Source organism: Panthera onca, chromosome A3 (assembly GCF_046562875.1).
Source record: "Panthera onca isolate mPanOnc1 chromosome A3, mPanOnc1 haplotype 2, whole genome shotgun sequence".
Classification (NCBI taxonomy): Eukaryota; Metazoa; Chordata; class Mammalia; order Carnivora; family Felidae; genus Panthera; species Panthera onca.
In genome coordinates this window covers 45,261,061-45,274,239 of record NC_138341.1, presented here as the reverse complement: position 1 = coordinate 45,274,239, position 13,179 = coordinate 45,261,061, and the positions used below count along the sequence as shown (strand labels likewise).

Sequence of the window (13,179 nt, the reverse complement as noted above, 5' to 3'; positions counted from 1 at the left end):
AACTGTGTTATAAATACCGGACCAAGATCATTTAGGTAGATCTGGCCTCAGTGGGGACAATGGTATCACGTGCATGTAGAAGACATCTGGCATCTTCACCCTTCCATGGCACAAGAAGGTGTGCGGCCCCACAGCAGAATTCCATGCATGTCAGAGCTACCATTTGTCAGTTGGTAGTGTGAATGGGAAATGTGTAAAGTGTTTTTAGGTTTTTGGAGGACAGGCAGCTTATCTGTGCCAACTATTGTTGTTGTGAAGGAATACCAATCTAAATCTGCCTATATGGTTGGATCGCTGTACTTGTTTTTTTCTTTTAAACATGGCAATTGGAGAGAGGTAAAATACCAGCACACTGTATCTTTGCCTTTTTTTCCCCCCGCCAAAGCACATTTGTTGGGTGTATTTGCTGTAGCAGTGCAGTGAAGAGGCGTGTGCCTATTGTGATAGGCTTTCTTTGTCGTGTTAATTTTAATAGCAATAATCATCTACATTGATTTATAAGGAGGGAATGGAGTGGGGACATTGATTCAAAAGAAGAGAATAGCTATGAACAGTGTGATTTGTAGTGGTATTAAAGCAAATGATTCAGATTTAGTTTGTACATTCTAAGGTTGCTTGTCTAGTGGTTAGTTGTCGAAATATATTCAGCAAAGAGCAGTCAATTTCTCACTGAGAAACACACCCCTGATAGAATGTATAATTTATTCTGTTGAGGCCAGGGCCATATTTTGTGCTTGATATGTGGGAGAATGCTACCCGCCCATCAGTGGTTCTTAGGTAGGAGAGGATTGCTTTAGAATGAAATAAATAACCTTATCAGACACTAATTTTATGGGACAAGAATGTAAATGCAGTGAGCAATCAGAGAGTATGTATATAGCAGCAAGCTAATTTTCAAAACCGTCATCACTCAGTTTGCAAAATATCTTTCCTACTTAAGAGGATGAAACTCAGCTGCCACAGGGAGTATAATATCCTCAGTGGCCAGTTATGATGTGAAGAAAACAAAGTAGCTATTTGTTATGAAATAGATCCCTCATCTGGTGATCATGGTAGATTTACTGTGCTTCCTGAAAATCTTTGTTGGTTTCCCAGCCCCAGTTTGGTGTCTTTTCTCAGTTTTTCCATAGCCCTCTGCATTCCTGGGTCATGCTGAGATGTAAGTGTTGCCTACCTTGGCTCTCTCTACCTTGAAACCGTAAACTACTTGGAGTCAAGGTCCAACTCTTTCCCAGCACATAGCAGATCGATACATGTACTGAATATTGAGTGAGTGAAATATTTCCGTGTTAGTTGAATCCCAGAAGTTTGTCTAATGTACACAGGGGTCATCAGGAGCTCTCAGGTTTTAATCTGATTCCAACACCACCGCCTCACATAGTTCTGCTTTCCCCATCTTTAATTTGACAGGTTTTAACGAGACATATAACCTCCAAGTATGTTCTGAGTTTTGGTGATTTATTTATCTTGAACCCCCAAGGTAACAGATTATTTCGGTAATCGTTATTTCTTACCAGTAATGTGTGTTTCTATAGGGAGCATGACTTCGGCAACTTCACCGATCATTTTAAAATGGGACCCCAAAAGTTTGGAAATCCGGACACTAACAGTGGAGAGGCTTTTGGAGCCACTTGTTACACAGGTAAGGCATGGTTTGAAATACTTCTGTTACGTGTGTATGTTTCTATTGTGATTATATGGTAACATTTCAAAAACCTTAGAAATCTCTAAGCAAATAAATCATGCCATAATGCTGATTACTGAATGCACGTTACTGCCAGAACTATGGACAGTTTTATGGCCCAATAACATTCTGAAGTGCCTTTTAACAAACTCATCGTATGATGTTTGAAATTAGGTTGATGAGATCATTAAAGAGGGGGCCTTGGTGAAGGGGGCTCTCATTTGCAGTCATGAATTCAAAGTCTAAATAAACCATCCCTAGTTCACTTTCAGATGCTAGTGCACAGTTGGGAAGAACTGTTAATATTTAAGAGCAAAGTGTATTACTTTTTCTTTAGTTTACGTTGGAGAATTTATCATGTTGGAAAGTTGAAATGTTCCATTTTTTCTGTTGTCACATTCACCACATTTCCACAAGATGACTGTCAACAGAAAAAAAAATATCTTCAGGATTTAAGTTTTAAAAGTTAGCTTTTAGTACCTTATGAAGCATATTATCTGCTATGTTAAACCCAGAAATTCATGGAATGTGAAAATTCAAGGTTTTTATGGTATATTTTTAGGGAGGTATACCAAGTTAAGTGGAGGCCCTTCATACTGGTTTCCTTTAACTACTATAACAGAGTACCACAAGCTTGGAGTCTTAAAGCATCATAAATTTATTACCTAGGTTCTGGAGGTCAGAAATCCTAAAGTCAAGGTGTTGGTGGAACTGCATTCCTTCTGGGGGTTCTGGCAGAAAGTCCGTGTCTTTGTCTCTTCCATCTTCTGAAGTCCACTTGCCTTCTTTGATGCCTTCTTCGTATTCAAAGCCAGCAACGTAGCATCTTTAAATCTCTCTCTGACTCTGAACTCTGCTCCCTGTCCTCACATCTCCTCATATTTTCCTCTTATAAGGACCCTTGTGATTATACTGGGCCCACTCAAATAGTCCAGAACAATCTCATCTCAAGATTCTTAACCAAATTACAGCCATTTAAGATAACATATTCACAGTTTCCAGGAAGTAGGACACGGACATCTTTGGGAATCATTATTCAGCTCAGCATATTCTGCCCTGTGCCCACCCCCCTACCAAAAATTCACATCCTTCCCACATGGAAAACACCATATCCCCAGATTCCCCAAACATCTCAACCTATTATAGAATCTTCTCAAGTCCAAAATCTCATCAAAATTTCATCAGTTTAAAAATTACAAATCTCGTCATCTCAATCATCTAAAGTAGGTTTCGGTAAGGTTCTGGTTAAAATCCGTTCCTGAACAAAATTCCTCTCCATCTGTTACCTGTAAAACTAGAAAACAAAATATATGCTCCCGAAATGCATTGGTGGCACAGACATAAGAAAATAGTTACAGATGTTCCCATTTGAAAAGGGAGAAAGTGGAAGGGGGAAAAAATGGTTATCAATCTCAAGCAATTTAGAGATCCAGCTGAGCAAATTCCCTCAGTTTTGAAAGCTTGGGAATAATCCTCTGTGGCCTGAGGCTTTGCCCTATGCGCCTGGCTCTACACCCTAAGAATTGCTGTTCCTTTTTCATGAAGGGTAGCACATATTTTCAGCTGAATATTTTATCAGCACATTTCCTGTCTATAGCATTTGGGAGTCCAACAGCCCTTTTGAATTGTATCCTTTCTGTCACTCTCAGTCCAAACTGGCAGTGTAGAAACACTGGATATAACATTCTTAAGAAACGTGTAGTTCTCCCCTGTATGTCTCTGGGGTTCACTCTGTTAGAAAACAGGCTACTTCACAGAAAATTCCCAGATAATCCCATCTCATTTTTGGCCTCTGCTGAAATGGCTGGAGATCCAGCAGTCACATGCCTAAACTCTTCAAAGAGCACTCTGTATGACTGAATACTCTGAGCTTTCAGTCCTTCCAAGGCATAAGCCAAAGGTTATCCAGACGTACAACTGGCTTTCTCTCCAGATCATGCTTTCCTGAGAGTGAGTTTTCTAATTCCGGTGCCTTTTGCAATCTACATATGCTGAGAATTTTCCAAATCCTCAAGTTCTGGTTTCTTTTAGCTTAACTGTTATTTTCTCAATTTCTTTCTTTCTTCTCACCTTTTACTATAAGCAGGGAGAAGAAACCAGGTCACTCCCTGGAAAACTCCTCAGCTAAATATCCATCTTCATCATGTAAAATTTGGATTTCCGCATAAGTGTAGGACACAGTTCATCCAAGCTTTCTGTCACTCTTTCTTCCATTTCCTAGTACCATGTTCTTTATTTTTTTTGTGAGCCCTCACTAGCGTCTCCTTTAGCACCTGCCTTTCTACAGTCTTTTTATGATGATTTTGGTATCCTCTCAGATAATAGAGGCTTTCTCCACTATGTACCTCAATTCCTTCTGAGTCCTTGCGAGCAAGGCATTGGTAGCCCTGTTTCTACTGAGTCTGTTCAAGGAAAACTTAGATTTTTCTATTAAAATTCTTTAAATTTTTCTAGCCTCTGCCTATTATCCATTCGAAAGCCACTTCCACATTTCTTAGGTATTTGTTATAGCAGCACCCTACTCCCCAGACCAAAATCAGTATGTTTCCAATTGCCTTTCTAACAAATTACCACAACCTTAGGAGTTTAAAACAACACACATTTATTACTCTCTAGTTCTAGAGGCCAGAACTCCTAAAGCCAAGGTATTGTTAGGGCTGTGTTCCTTAAGGAGGACATTCCTTCCCTTTGTCAGCATCCTGTGTGCACCTGCATTCCCTGGTTGTGGTGCTTTTCTCCTTCCTTAAAGCCAGCAGCATAGTACTTTCTCCAAATCTCTCTCTCTCTCTCTCTGACTTCAGTGTTTACCATCTCCCCTCCTCCTCAGACTGTAACTCTCCTGTTTCTCCTTAATGAGGACCCTTGTGATGACATCAGGGCCACCCAGATATTCTAAGATAGTCTCTCCATCTTGAGATCTTTAAGTTAATCACATCCGCAAAGTCCCTTTTGTTATTTAGGATAACACAGTCACAAGTTCTGTCGTTTAGGTAGAGGACATCTTTGTATGTAATTGTTGAAACATTTCGTTAGATTTATGCACACTTTTCACTTGGTCATGATTCTTGTTAGTTCTATCAAAATTTCTTCGAGAAACACTTAATGCTCATAGGATCTTAGATTTGGGAATATGTTGGCCACTCAGATTATGGCCTGTAGACGAAGGCCTATGCATGAGTTGTTACTGGTCTGCATTAAGTATAGAAATATAAAGTGTTTTAGACTTTTTATAACCATTTTACAGAATAATTTTATATGTGTTAATCTAATAATTCAATTTAGACTTGTATTTTTTATCCTTTTAAATTTATGAATCATTCATTTTGTTGTATTTTACAATGCTTTGCTTTTTGAGGTATTGGAATAACAAATATACAGCTTTTCATCATAGATAACCTGAGAAAGACTGGCTAAGGTGGTATTTTGGAGTCAGAACAATCTGCTTTTTAAGCCTACTCAAAAGCAGACTGCCTTACGGCACCTGGGTGGCTCAGTCAGTTAGGTTAAGTGTCTGAGTCTTGGTTTTGGCTTAGGTCATGATCTCACAGTTCCTGAGTTCAAGCTTTGCATCAGCTCTGTGCTGTCAGCTTGGGATTCTCTCTCTCCCCTTCTCTGCTCCCCTCCCGCACTAGCTCTCTCTGTCTCTCTCTCAAAATAAATAAATAAACGTACAAAAAAAAAAAAAAAAAGGAGATTGCCTTTTCCTAGCCTCAGAATTTTACCTTCAGATTATATATAAGTATATTTAATCCTTATCATACAGATTAAATGAAACACAATAATTAAAACATAATGACTGTTATAAAGTAAATGTTGATTCAATGTAGTTTCCATTTGTCTGTTTGTTTTTTTTTTTGATGACTATATATTCAGGTTTCTATTAGCTATAAACCAATACTGTATAAGTCAAGGAAAAACATAGGAATGAAGCTCGCATGAGGAAACAAAATATTACACGTAAACTGTCTTTTACGTCTTACAATGTTCTGGTATTTATATTTTGCTGTTGTACTTGTCTTATCTAAAGAATAGTATATCTAAGATTACAATTAAAGATTATTCTTTTCCTTATCTTTCAGTCCAGTTACCTAAATCCTTTCAGGTAAAGGCAATGCATTAAAAATATTTATTATTACATTATATATTATATAACATTATATATTATGTTAATGTATATTGTTATATTATTTATGAATATGATGGTTATTAATATTTATACTTATTAAATTTTAATTCATATGTGTTAATTTAATACAGGAGGATGCTTAAAACTCTGTTGAAATTCACATAGTGATTTAACACTGTAACAAGTCTTAACATCCCTTTAATGTCTTCTGATATCTAAATGGATTATCTTTCTTTTCAGTGTTCCTATCCTGATTTAAAAGAGAGAGAGATTCTTTTCAAAATGTGACTTTTCAGACAAACTTCTCTATATAACATTATAGCTTTGCTATCAGGACTAAGCATTCCCTCCCCTAGAATAAAGCCTTTAATGATAGGACTGACATGATTGTTGACCTTTGAAGGAAATATGAATAAGAAAGAGAGATAAGAAAATACTAGGAATAAACTTCTTGCTTAACATATATTTATTTTTAAAGATGGAACTGAGAAAGAAAATCAAAGCCCTATTTGTCTCTCTCTCTCTCTCTCTCTCTCTCACACACACACACACACACACACACACACACACAACTTTATGGACTGAATAAAGTTCATAGCGGTATTCAATAACAGTATGACCATAACTATCCTACAGTTTTTCTGTGAGGGATAGATAAGTAATGAAATAAATATCAGAAATTAAATGGTTCTCAGTAAAATTCATTCACTGTCATAAAAGAAAAATAACATTAAGAATTTACTATTTATTATTTAAAATAGCCAACAAAACTATCTCATTCCAACCATAATATAAATGAGGCTGAAGCATAAGAGACTCTTAAAAACTGAGAACAAACTGAGGGTTGATGGGGGGTGGGAGGGAGGGGAGGGTGGGTGATGGGTATTGAGGAGGGCACCTTTTGGGATTACCACTGGGTGTTGTATGGAAACCAATTTGACAATAAACTTCATATATTGAAAAAATAAATTAAAAACGTAAAAATAAATAAATAAAAATAAATGAGGCTGCATTTTATCTTAATGTTGAAATGGCAAGGTTCCTTTTGGAGAAGTTTTACATTATGGAAATCATGAAATTTCAAATAAAAAAGGATTCACCTTAGAAACTTTAGTACTGGAACAAGATGCCCAAACTTTTTATAAATTCAGAAAAAGTAAAGATTTTTAATTGCCCACATTCTGTGATACTAAGTTTTATTAGGAAACTTAAGCACTTTATTAGGCAATTTTATTAGAAAACTAAATAATATATTAGAAATTAAGAAGCACTCTTAGATAACTCTTAGAACCAAAGGGAAATGCAAACTGTATAAGAGTTAATGAAAAAGGTGATGTCTTCCTAACAAAATATACACACCCAATAAAAGCTGTGCTTACTACAAAATTTTAGCTTTCAATGCATTTTTATTAAAGAAAAAAATAAAAATAAGCTAATTGTTCATCTTAAGAAATTAGAAAAAGAACATCAAAAGAAACTAGGAGAACAGAATAACAAAGAAAACCGGAATCACTAAAATAGAATACAAACATTAATGGGGTTAAATAAATTCAAAATTTGATCCTTCTTTGAAATGGACAATAAAAATTCTTCAAGGCACAAATTATGGAAAATATATAAAGAAAGAACATATAGGATTATGAATGAGAAAGCATAAATAATTCCAAGAACAAGAGATTTTAAAAGTATAGTAGACTATATGCAACTCTACTCTGATGAAACATGCAAACATAGAGGATGGGAATAAATTCCTAGAAAAACTTAAATTACCAAAATACATCCAAAAGAAGGTGAAACTAGAATAAGCCATATACATATTGGAAAGCTATTTAAAGATCTGTTATCAAAAAGCACCAGAACTGGGTTACATGGGTGGCTCATTCAATTAAGCGTCCAACTCTGGATTTTTTGCTCAGGTCATGATCTCATGGTTGTGAGAGATATCCCCATGTTGGGTTCTGCACCGAGTGCAGTGCTTAAGATTTCCTCTCTCCCTCTCCCTCTTCCCCTCCTTTCTCTCATGAGTGTGCACATGCTCACTCTTTCCCCTCCCCAAAAAAAGGCACCAGAACAGAGGGATGCAAAGGTAAATATTATTAGACATTTAGAAAACTGATAGTCATAATGTTATTTAAACTAATATTTCAGCCATAGAAAAAGATAACTCCTTAATCATTTTTTGAAGAATCATAATTTTATTTTAAATAATTCAAAATACTTTAAAATAACTCTTTTTAACAAAAGGACAATGAGGGGCACCTGGGTGGCTCAGTCGGTTAAGCGGCCGACTTCGGCTCAGGTCATGATATCCCGGTCCGTGAGTTCGAGCCCCGCGTCGGGCTCTGTGCTGATAGCTCAGAGCCTGGAGCCTGTTTCAGATTCTGTGTCTCCCTCTCTCTCTCTGACCCTCCCTCGTTCATGCTCTGTCTCTCTCTGTCTCAAAAATAAATAAACGTTAAAAAAAATTAAAAAAAAAAACAAAAGGACAAGGATGGTTCTGTATCATTTCTGAGGTTAAATGCAAAAAAAACCCCACAAAAAACAAAAACAAAAAAACCAAAACAACCCCCCCAACAACAACCAAAACAACAACAACAACAACAACAACCAAAAAAGTACATACCATCCAGTAGTATATTCAAATGTCAGCATATATATAACAAAATAGGAAATTAAAAAGAAATAATGAGAGCCTAATATGAGGAACTAAATAAATATATTTTAGTAGCTCAATAAATTATACCATTAGATGCTAAAAAGACATTGGATAGAATTTTGCACACTTTTCCAATAAAAATTCTAAATAGGAATAGGACCAAACTTTCAAAATAAAGGAATGTACCATGTAAACATAGGGATAGGACAGATAACACCCTCTCTTTATGATATCATTGTATTTAAAATTAATATGAGAATGGGGTTAGGAGGCTAGGTAGAAGATAAATATAAAAAAATAGAGTTTCCATCAGTTCAAAACAACCACAAATCAAAACAGGAAAATATTCTCTTTTTACTTGAAAAACTTAAAAACATGATTATTTTTCCTGTATCAAATGCATTTTAATTTTATAGTTATTTAATGTAAAAATTTGTTATTATTTTTATGCCATTGAAGTAGAGGGTTGGAGTCAAGGGGGCCTGATTATAAGTACAGTGTTCCCAATGATAACTTGAATAAGTTACTTAATATGTTATCAAGTGTATATTATAGATAATAATAATTTGTGTCTCATAGAATTATTGAAAGGATACATGAGATGGTGTATTAAAGTGATTCATGAAGTGTCTGATGTTATTCTGATACAGGTTTGCTCTTAATGCTGCATTCTTCATTACCTGCTAATAATGGCTTTCCACTTATTAGAAAATGGGTACTATGTATAAAATAAGGAGTCATTATATATTTCCTTTCTCTTTTTTTTAACATGAAATTTATTGTCAAATTGGTTTCCATACAACACCCAGTGCTCATCCTGACAGGTGCATCCCAACAGGTGCAATGCCCATCACCCACTTTCCTCTCCCTCCCACCCCCCAATCAAGCCTCAGTTTCTTCTCAGTTTTTAAGAGTCTCTTATGGTTTGGCTCCCTCCCTCTCTAACTTTTAGATATTTTCTTTAGAAAAATATTTTAATGCAGATTTAGAGAAGAATGGTGTGTTAAATTTAATCAAAGACTACTAAAACAGGAACATCTGAAGTTAATGGGAATTCAGCTTCAGTAAACTAATGCAACTCAATCCATCACAATAGAATAGAATGGAATTTTCTAGAATTTAGTTCCTTATTTCCTTATAGAAAGATGAATCTGCAACTTAAATAACAATGAGCATCTGAAAAAATACCATTGCTGTTTAATGAGCTGTTCCAAATTGGCATACTGGGGAAGGAACCTCCTAAGAAGAGGAACTTTCTTTAATCATTGGCCTCTATTAGGCCAATGTTTATGGGCCTCTATTAGGTTAGGCTCTAGTGGCCTCTATAGTTACATCTTTTAAAATTGTACTCAAAAATTAATTGTTTCAAAAGCGAAATAATTAGAACTTAACATACTTAAAAATACTTTTAAAACTTTTTTAAATTTAATTTTATATTTAAAAAAATATTTGGTTTTCTGCTTCTTTTGATATTAAGTCCTCATAAAAAGAATCATCTTTGTGTGACTCACAACTATAGTTAATTACCTTGGTGCATTTAAAAGTAGGAAATCATGAGATTTAAATGTAAAATCAGGGGGTTTAAAACTGAAAATTTTCCAGAAATAAACCGACACTCCGAAATGAAGTAACTTCTGAGACTTAAGCTTTTATTGAGAACTACCTTAATTCATGGTTTATTCATGAGATTCAAAGATTAACATGGTTGGGTGGTTTTCAATGTGACACCACAATGTTACAAGAAATAGTTTATGTCATCTTTGTCAAAGGGTTCAAATTGTATACAGAGTAAACGATATGCTAAAATTAATTAAATTAAATGTGTTAACTTTCATACCCTTTTAAAAAATATATTTATTTTTAAATTGTCATATCCCTTTTTAAAAAATTATTTATTTTGAGAGAGAGAGAGCAAGTGGTGGTGGGGGGTGGTATCAGAGAGAGAGAGAGAGAGAGAGAGAGAAAGGGAGAGAGAGAGAGAGAGAGAGAGAGAGAGAGAATCTCAAGCAGACTCTGCACTGCCAGCCCAGCATGAAGCCTGCTGCAGGGCTTGAACTCATGAACCACGGAATATGACCTGAGCTGAAACCAAGAATCAGATGCTTAACCAACTGAGCCACCCAGGTTCCCCATACCAATCCCTTTTTAAGTTTTGGATGCCAATTTTCTGGTGTGAAAAAATGTTTTAGTTTGTCTATCTTTAATAGAAGTTGCTGTGGGTGAATGAACTAACTAAAATACCATAACTTTTTATTTAAAAATCTCTTTATTTTATATTAAAAATAGGATTTGAAATATTTAATGAGGTTTTAATTTAGGAATTTACTTATCACACATATTAATATTTAATTGGAATGAAGTATTTTTATTGTTTCACCCGCTAATAGTAAAATTTTTTTAAATTGCTGCATTTTTTTTACAGTAGATGCATATACCTAAAGTCGTTATTATATTGGAAATAATTCTTTGTATTGAACTGATATGGGGGATTTCTTGGTAGTACTGTGTTTGCCACTTGTGAAATAGGAGTTTAATTGACTAGTATATTGTCTGGAATTAGATTAATTTCTATTTTGGATTATGTTCAAAATTTTGATGTCTGCCACCAGATGGGAATGATGCTCTTTTTGTTTTATGGCCAGCTGTGTTGACCATGTTTTAGAAATTGAGTAATGTATGGAGCCCTTTTAAACAAAAAAATGAAAACAAAATTTTCCCAACTCTAGACTGGACTTAAAGTAGCATAAATGTGGAATTATGTATGCACATATGTTTATTTATAAAGAAAATTACAAAATAAGTACTAAAAGCACAAAACCAAAAATTGAAATTAACATTGATTTGATGGATGATGTTACGTCATCACGTATGATGTAAACGATTATGTGACTGCACTAGCTCTGGGTCTTTTGTGTTTAGCAAACACTCACTACCATGTACCATGTGATGTGTTGATTTCCTCTACCTTTATTTTTTTTTTCAATATATGAAATTTATTGTCAAATTTGTTTCCATACAACACCCAGTGCTCATCCCAAAAGGTGCCCTCCTCAATACCCATCACCCACCCTCCCCTCCCTCCCACCCCCCATCAACCCTCAGTTTGTTCTCAGTTTTTAACAGTCTCTTATGCTTTGGCTCTCTCCCACTCTAACCTCTTTTTTTTTTTTTTCCTTGCCCCCCCCCCCCCCATGGGTTTCTGTTAAGTTTCTCAGGATCCACATAAGAGTGAAAACATATGGTATCTGTCTTTCTCTGTATGGCTTATTTCACTTAGCATCACACTCTCCAGTTCCATCCACGTTGCTACAAAGGGCCATATTTCGTTCTTTCTCATTGCCACGTAGTACTCCATTTTGTATATAAACCACAATTTCTTTATCCATTCATCAGTTGATGGACATTTAGGCTCTTTCCATAATTTGGCTATTGTTGAGAGTGCTGCTATAAACATTGGGGTACAAGTGCCCCTATGCATCAGTACTCCTGTATCCCTTGGGTAAATTCCTAGCAGTGCTACTGCTGGGTCATAGGGTAGGTCTATTTTTAATTTTTTGAGGAACCTCCACACTGTTTTCCAGAGTGGCTGCACCAATTTGCATTCCCACCAACAGTGCAAGAGGGTTCCCGTTTCTCCACATCCTCTCCAGCATCTATAGTCTCCTGATTTGTTCATTTTGGCCACTCTGACTGGCGTGAGGTGATATCTGAGTGTGGTTTTGATTTGTATTTCCCTGGTAAGGAGCGACGTTGAGCATCTTTTCATGTGCCTGTTGGCCATCCGGATGTCTTCTTTAGAGAAGTGTCTACTCATGTTTTCTGCCCATTTCTTCACTGGATTATTTGTTTTTCGGGTGTGGAGTTTGGTGAGCTCTTTATAGATTTTGGACACTAGCCCTTTGTCTGCTATGTCATTTGCAAATATCTTTTCCCATTCCATTGGTTGCCTTTTAGTTTTGTTGGTTGTTTCCTTTGCTGTGCAGAAGCTTTTTATCTTCATAAGGTCCCAGTAATTCATTTTTGCTTTTAATTCCCTTGCCTTTGGGGATGTGTCGAGTAAGAGATTGCTACGGCTGAGGTCAGAGAGGTCTTTTCCTGCTTTCTCCTCTAGGGTTTTGATGGTTTCCTGTCTCACATTCGGGTCCTTTATCCATTTTGAGTTTATTTTTGTGAATGGTGTGAGAAAGTGGTCTAGTTTCAACCTTCTGCATGTTGCTGTCCAGTTCTCCCAGCACCATTTGTTAAAGAGACTGTCTTTTTTCCATTGGATGTTCTTTCCTGCTTTGTCAAAGATGAGTTGGCCATACGTTTGTGGGTCTAGTTCTGGGGTTTCTATTCTATTCCATTGGTCTATGTGTCTGTTTTTGTGCTAATACCATGCTGTCTTGATGATTACAGCTTTGTAGTAGAGGCTAAAGTCTGGGATTGTGATGCCTCCTGCTTTGGTCTTCTTCTTCAAAATTACTTTGGCTATTCGGGGCCTTTTGTGGTTCCATATGAATTTTAGAATTGCCTGTTCTAGTTTCAAGAAGAATGCTGGTGCAATTTTGATTGGGATTGCATTGAATGTGTAGATAGCTTTGGGTAGTATTGACATTTTGACAATATTTATTCTTCCAATCCATGAGCAGGGAATGTCTTTCCATTTCTTTATATCTTCTTCAATTACCTTCATAAGCTTTCTCTAGTTTTCAGCATACAGATCTTTTACAT

At 35.9% G+C, this 13,179-nt stretch overlaps 1 protein-coding gene across 4 annotated transcripts in view; it reads left to right on the top strand.

The window, feature by feature from the left end:
• Positions 1–13,179, top strand: part of CTNNA2 (catenin alpha 2) — a 1,102,119-nt gene that overhangs the window by 138,544 nt on the left and 950,396 nt on the right. For all 4 annotated transcript variants that reach the window (XM_060656428.3, XM_060656443.3, XM_060656437.3 and 1 more), the window contains exon 2: positions 1,536–1,642. In XM_060656428.3, the coding sequence (XP_060512411.1) occupies positions 1,541–1,642 (102 nt within the window). In that variant the 5' untranslated portion in view covers positions 1,536–1,540. The remainder of the gene's footprint in view (positions 1–1,535; positions 1,643–13,179) is intronic.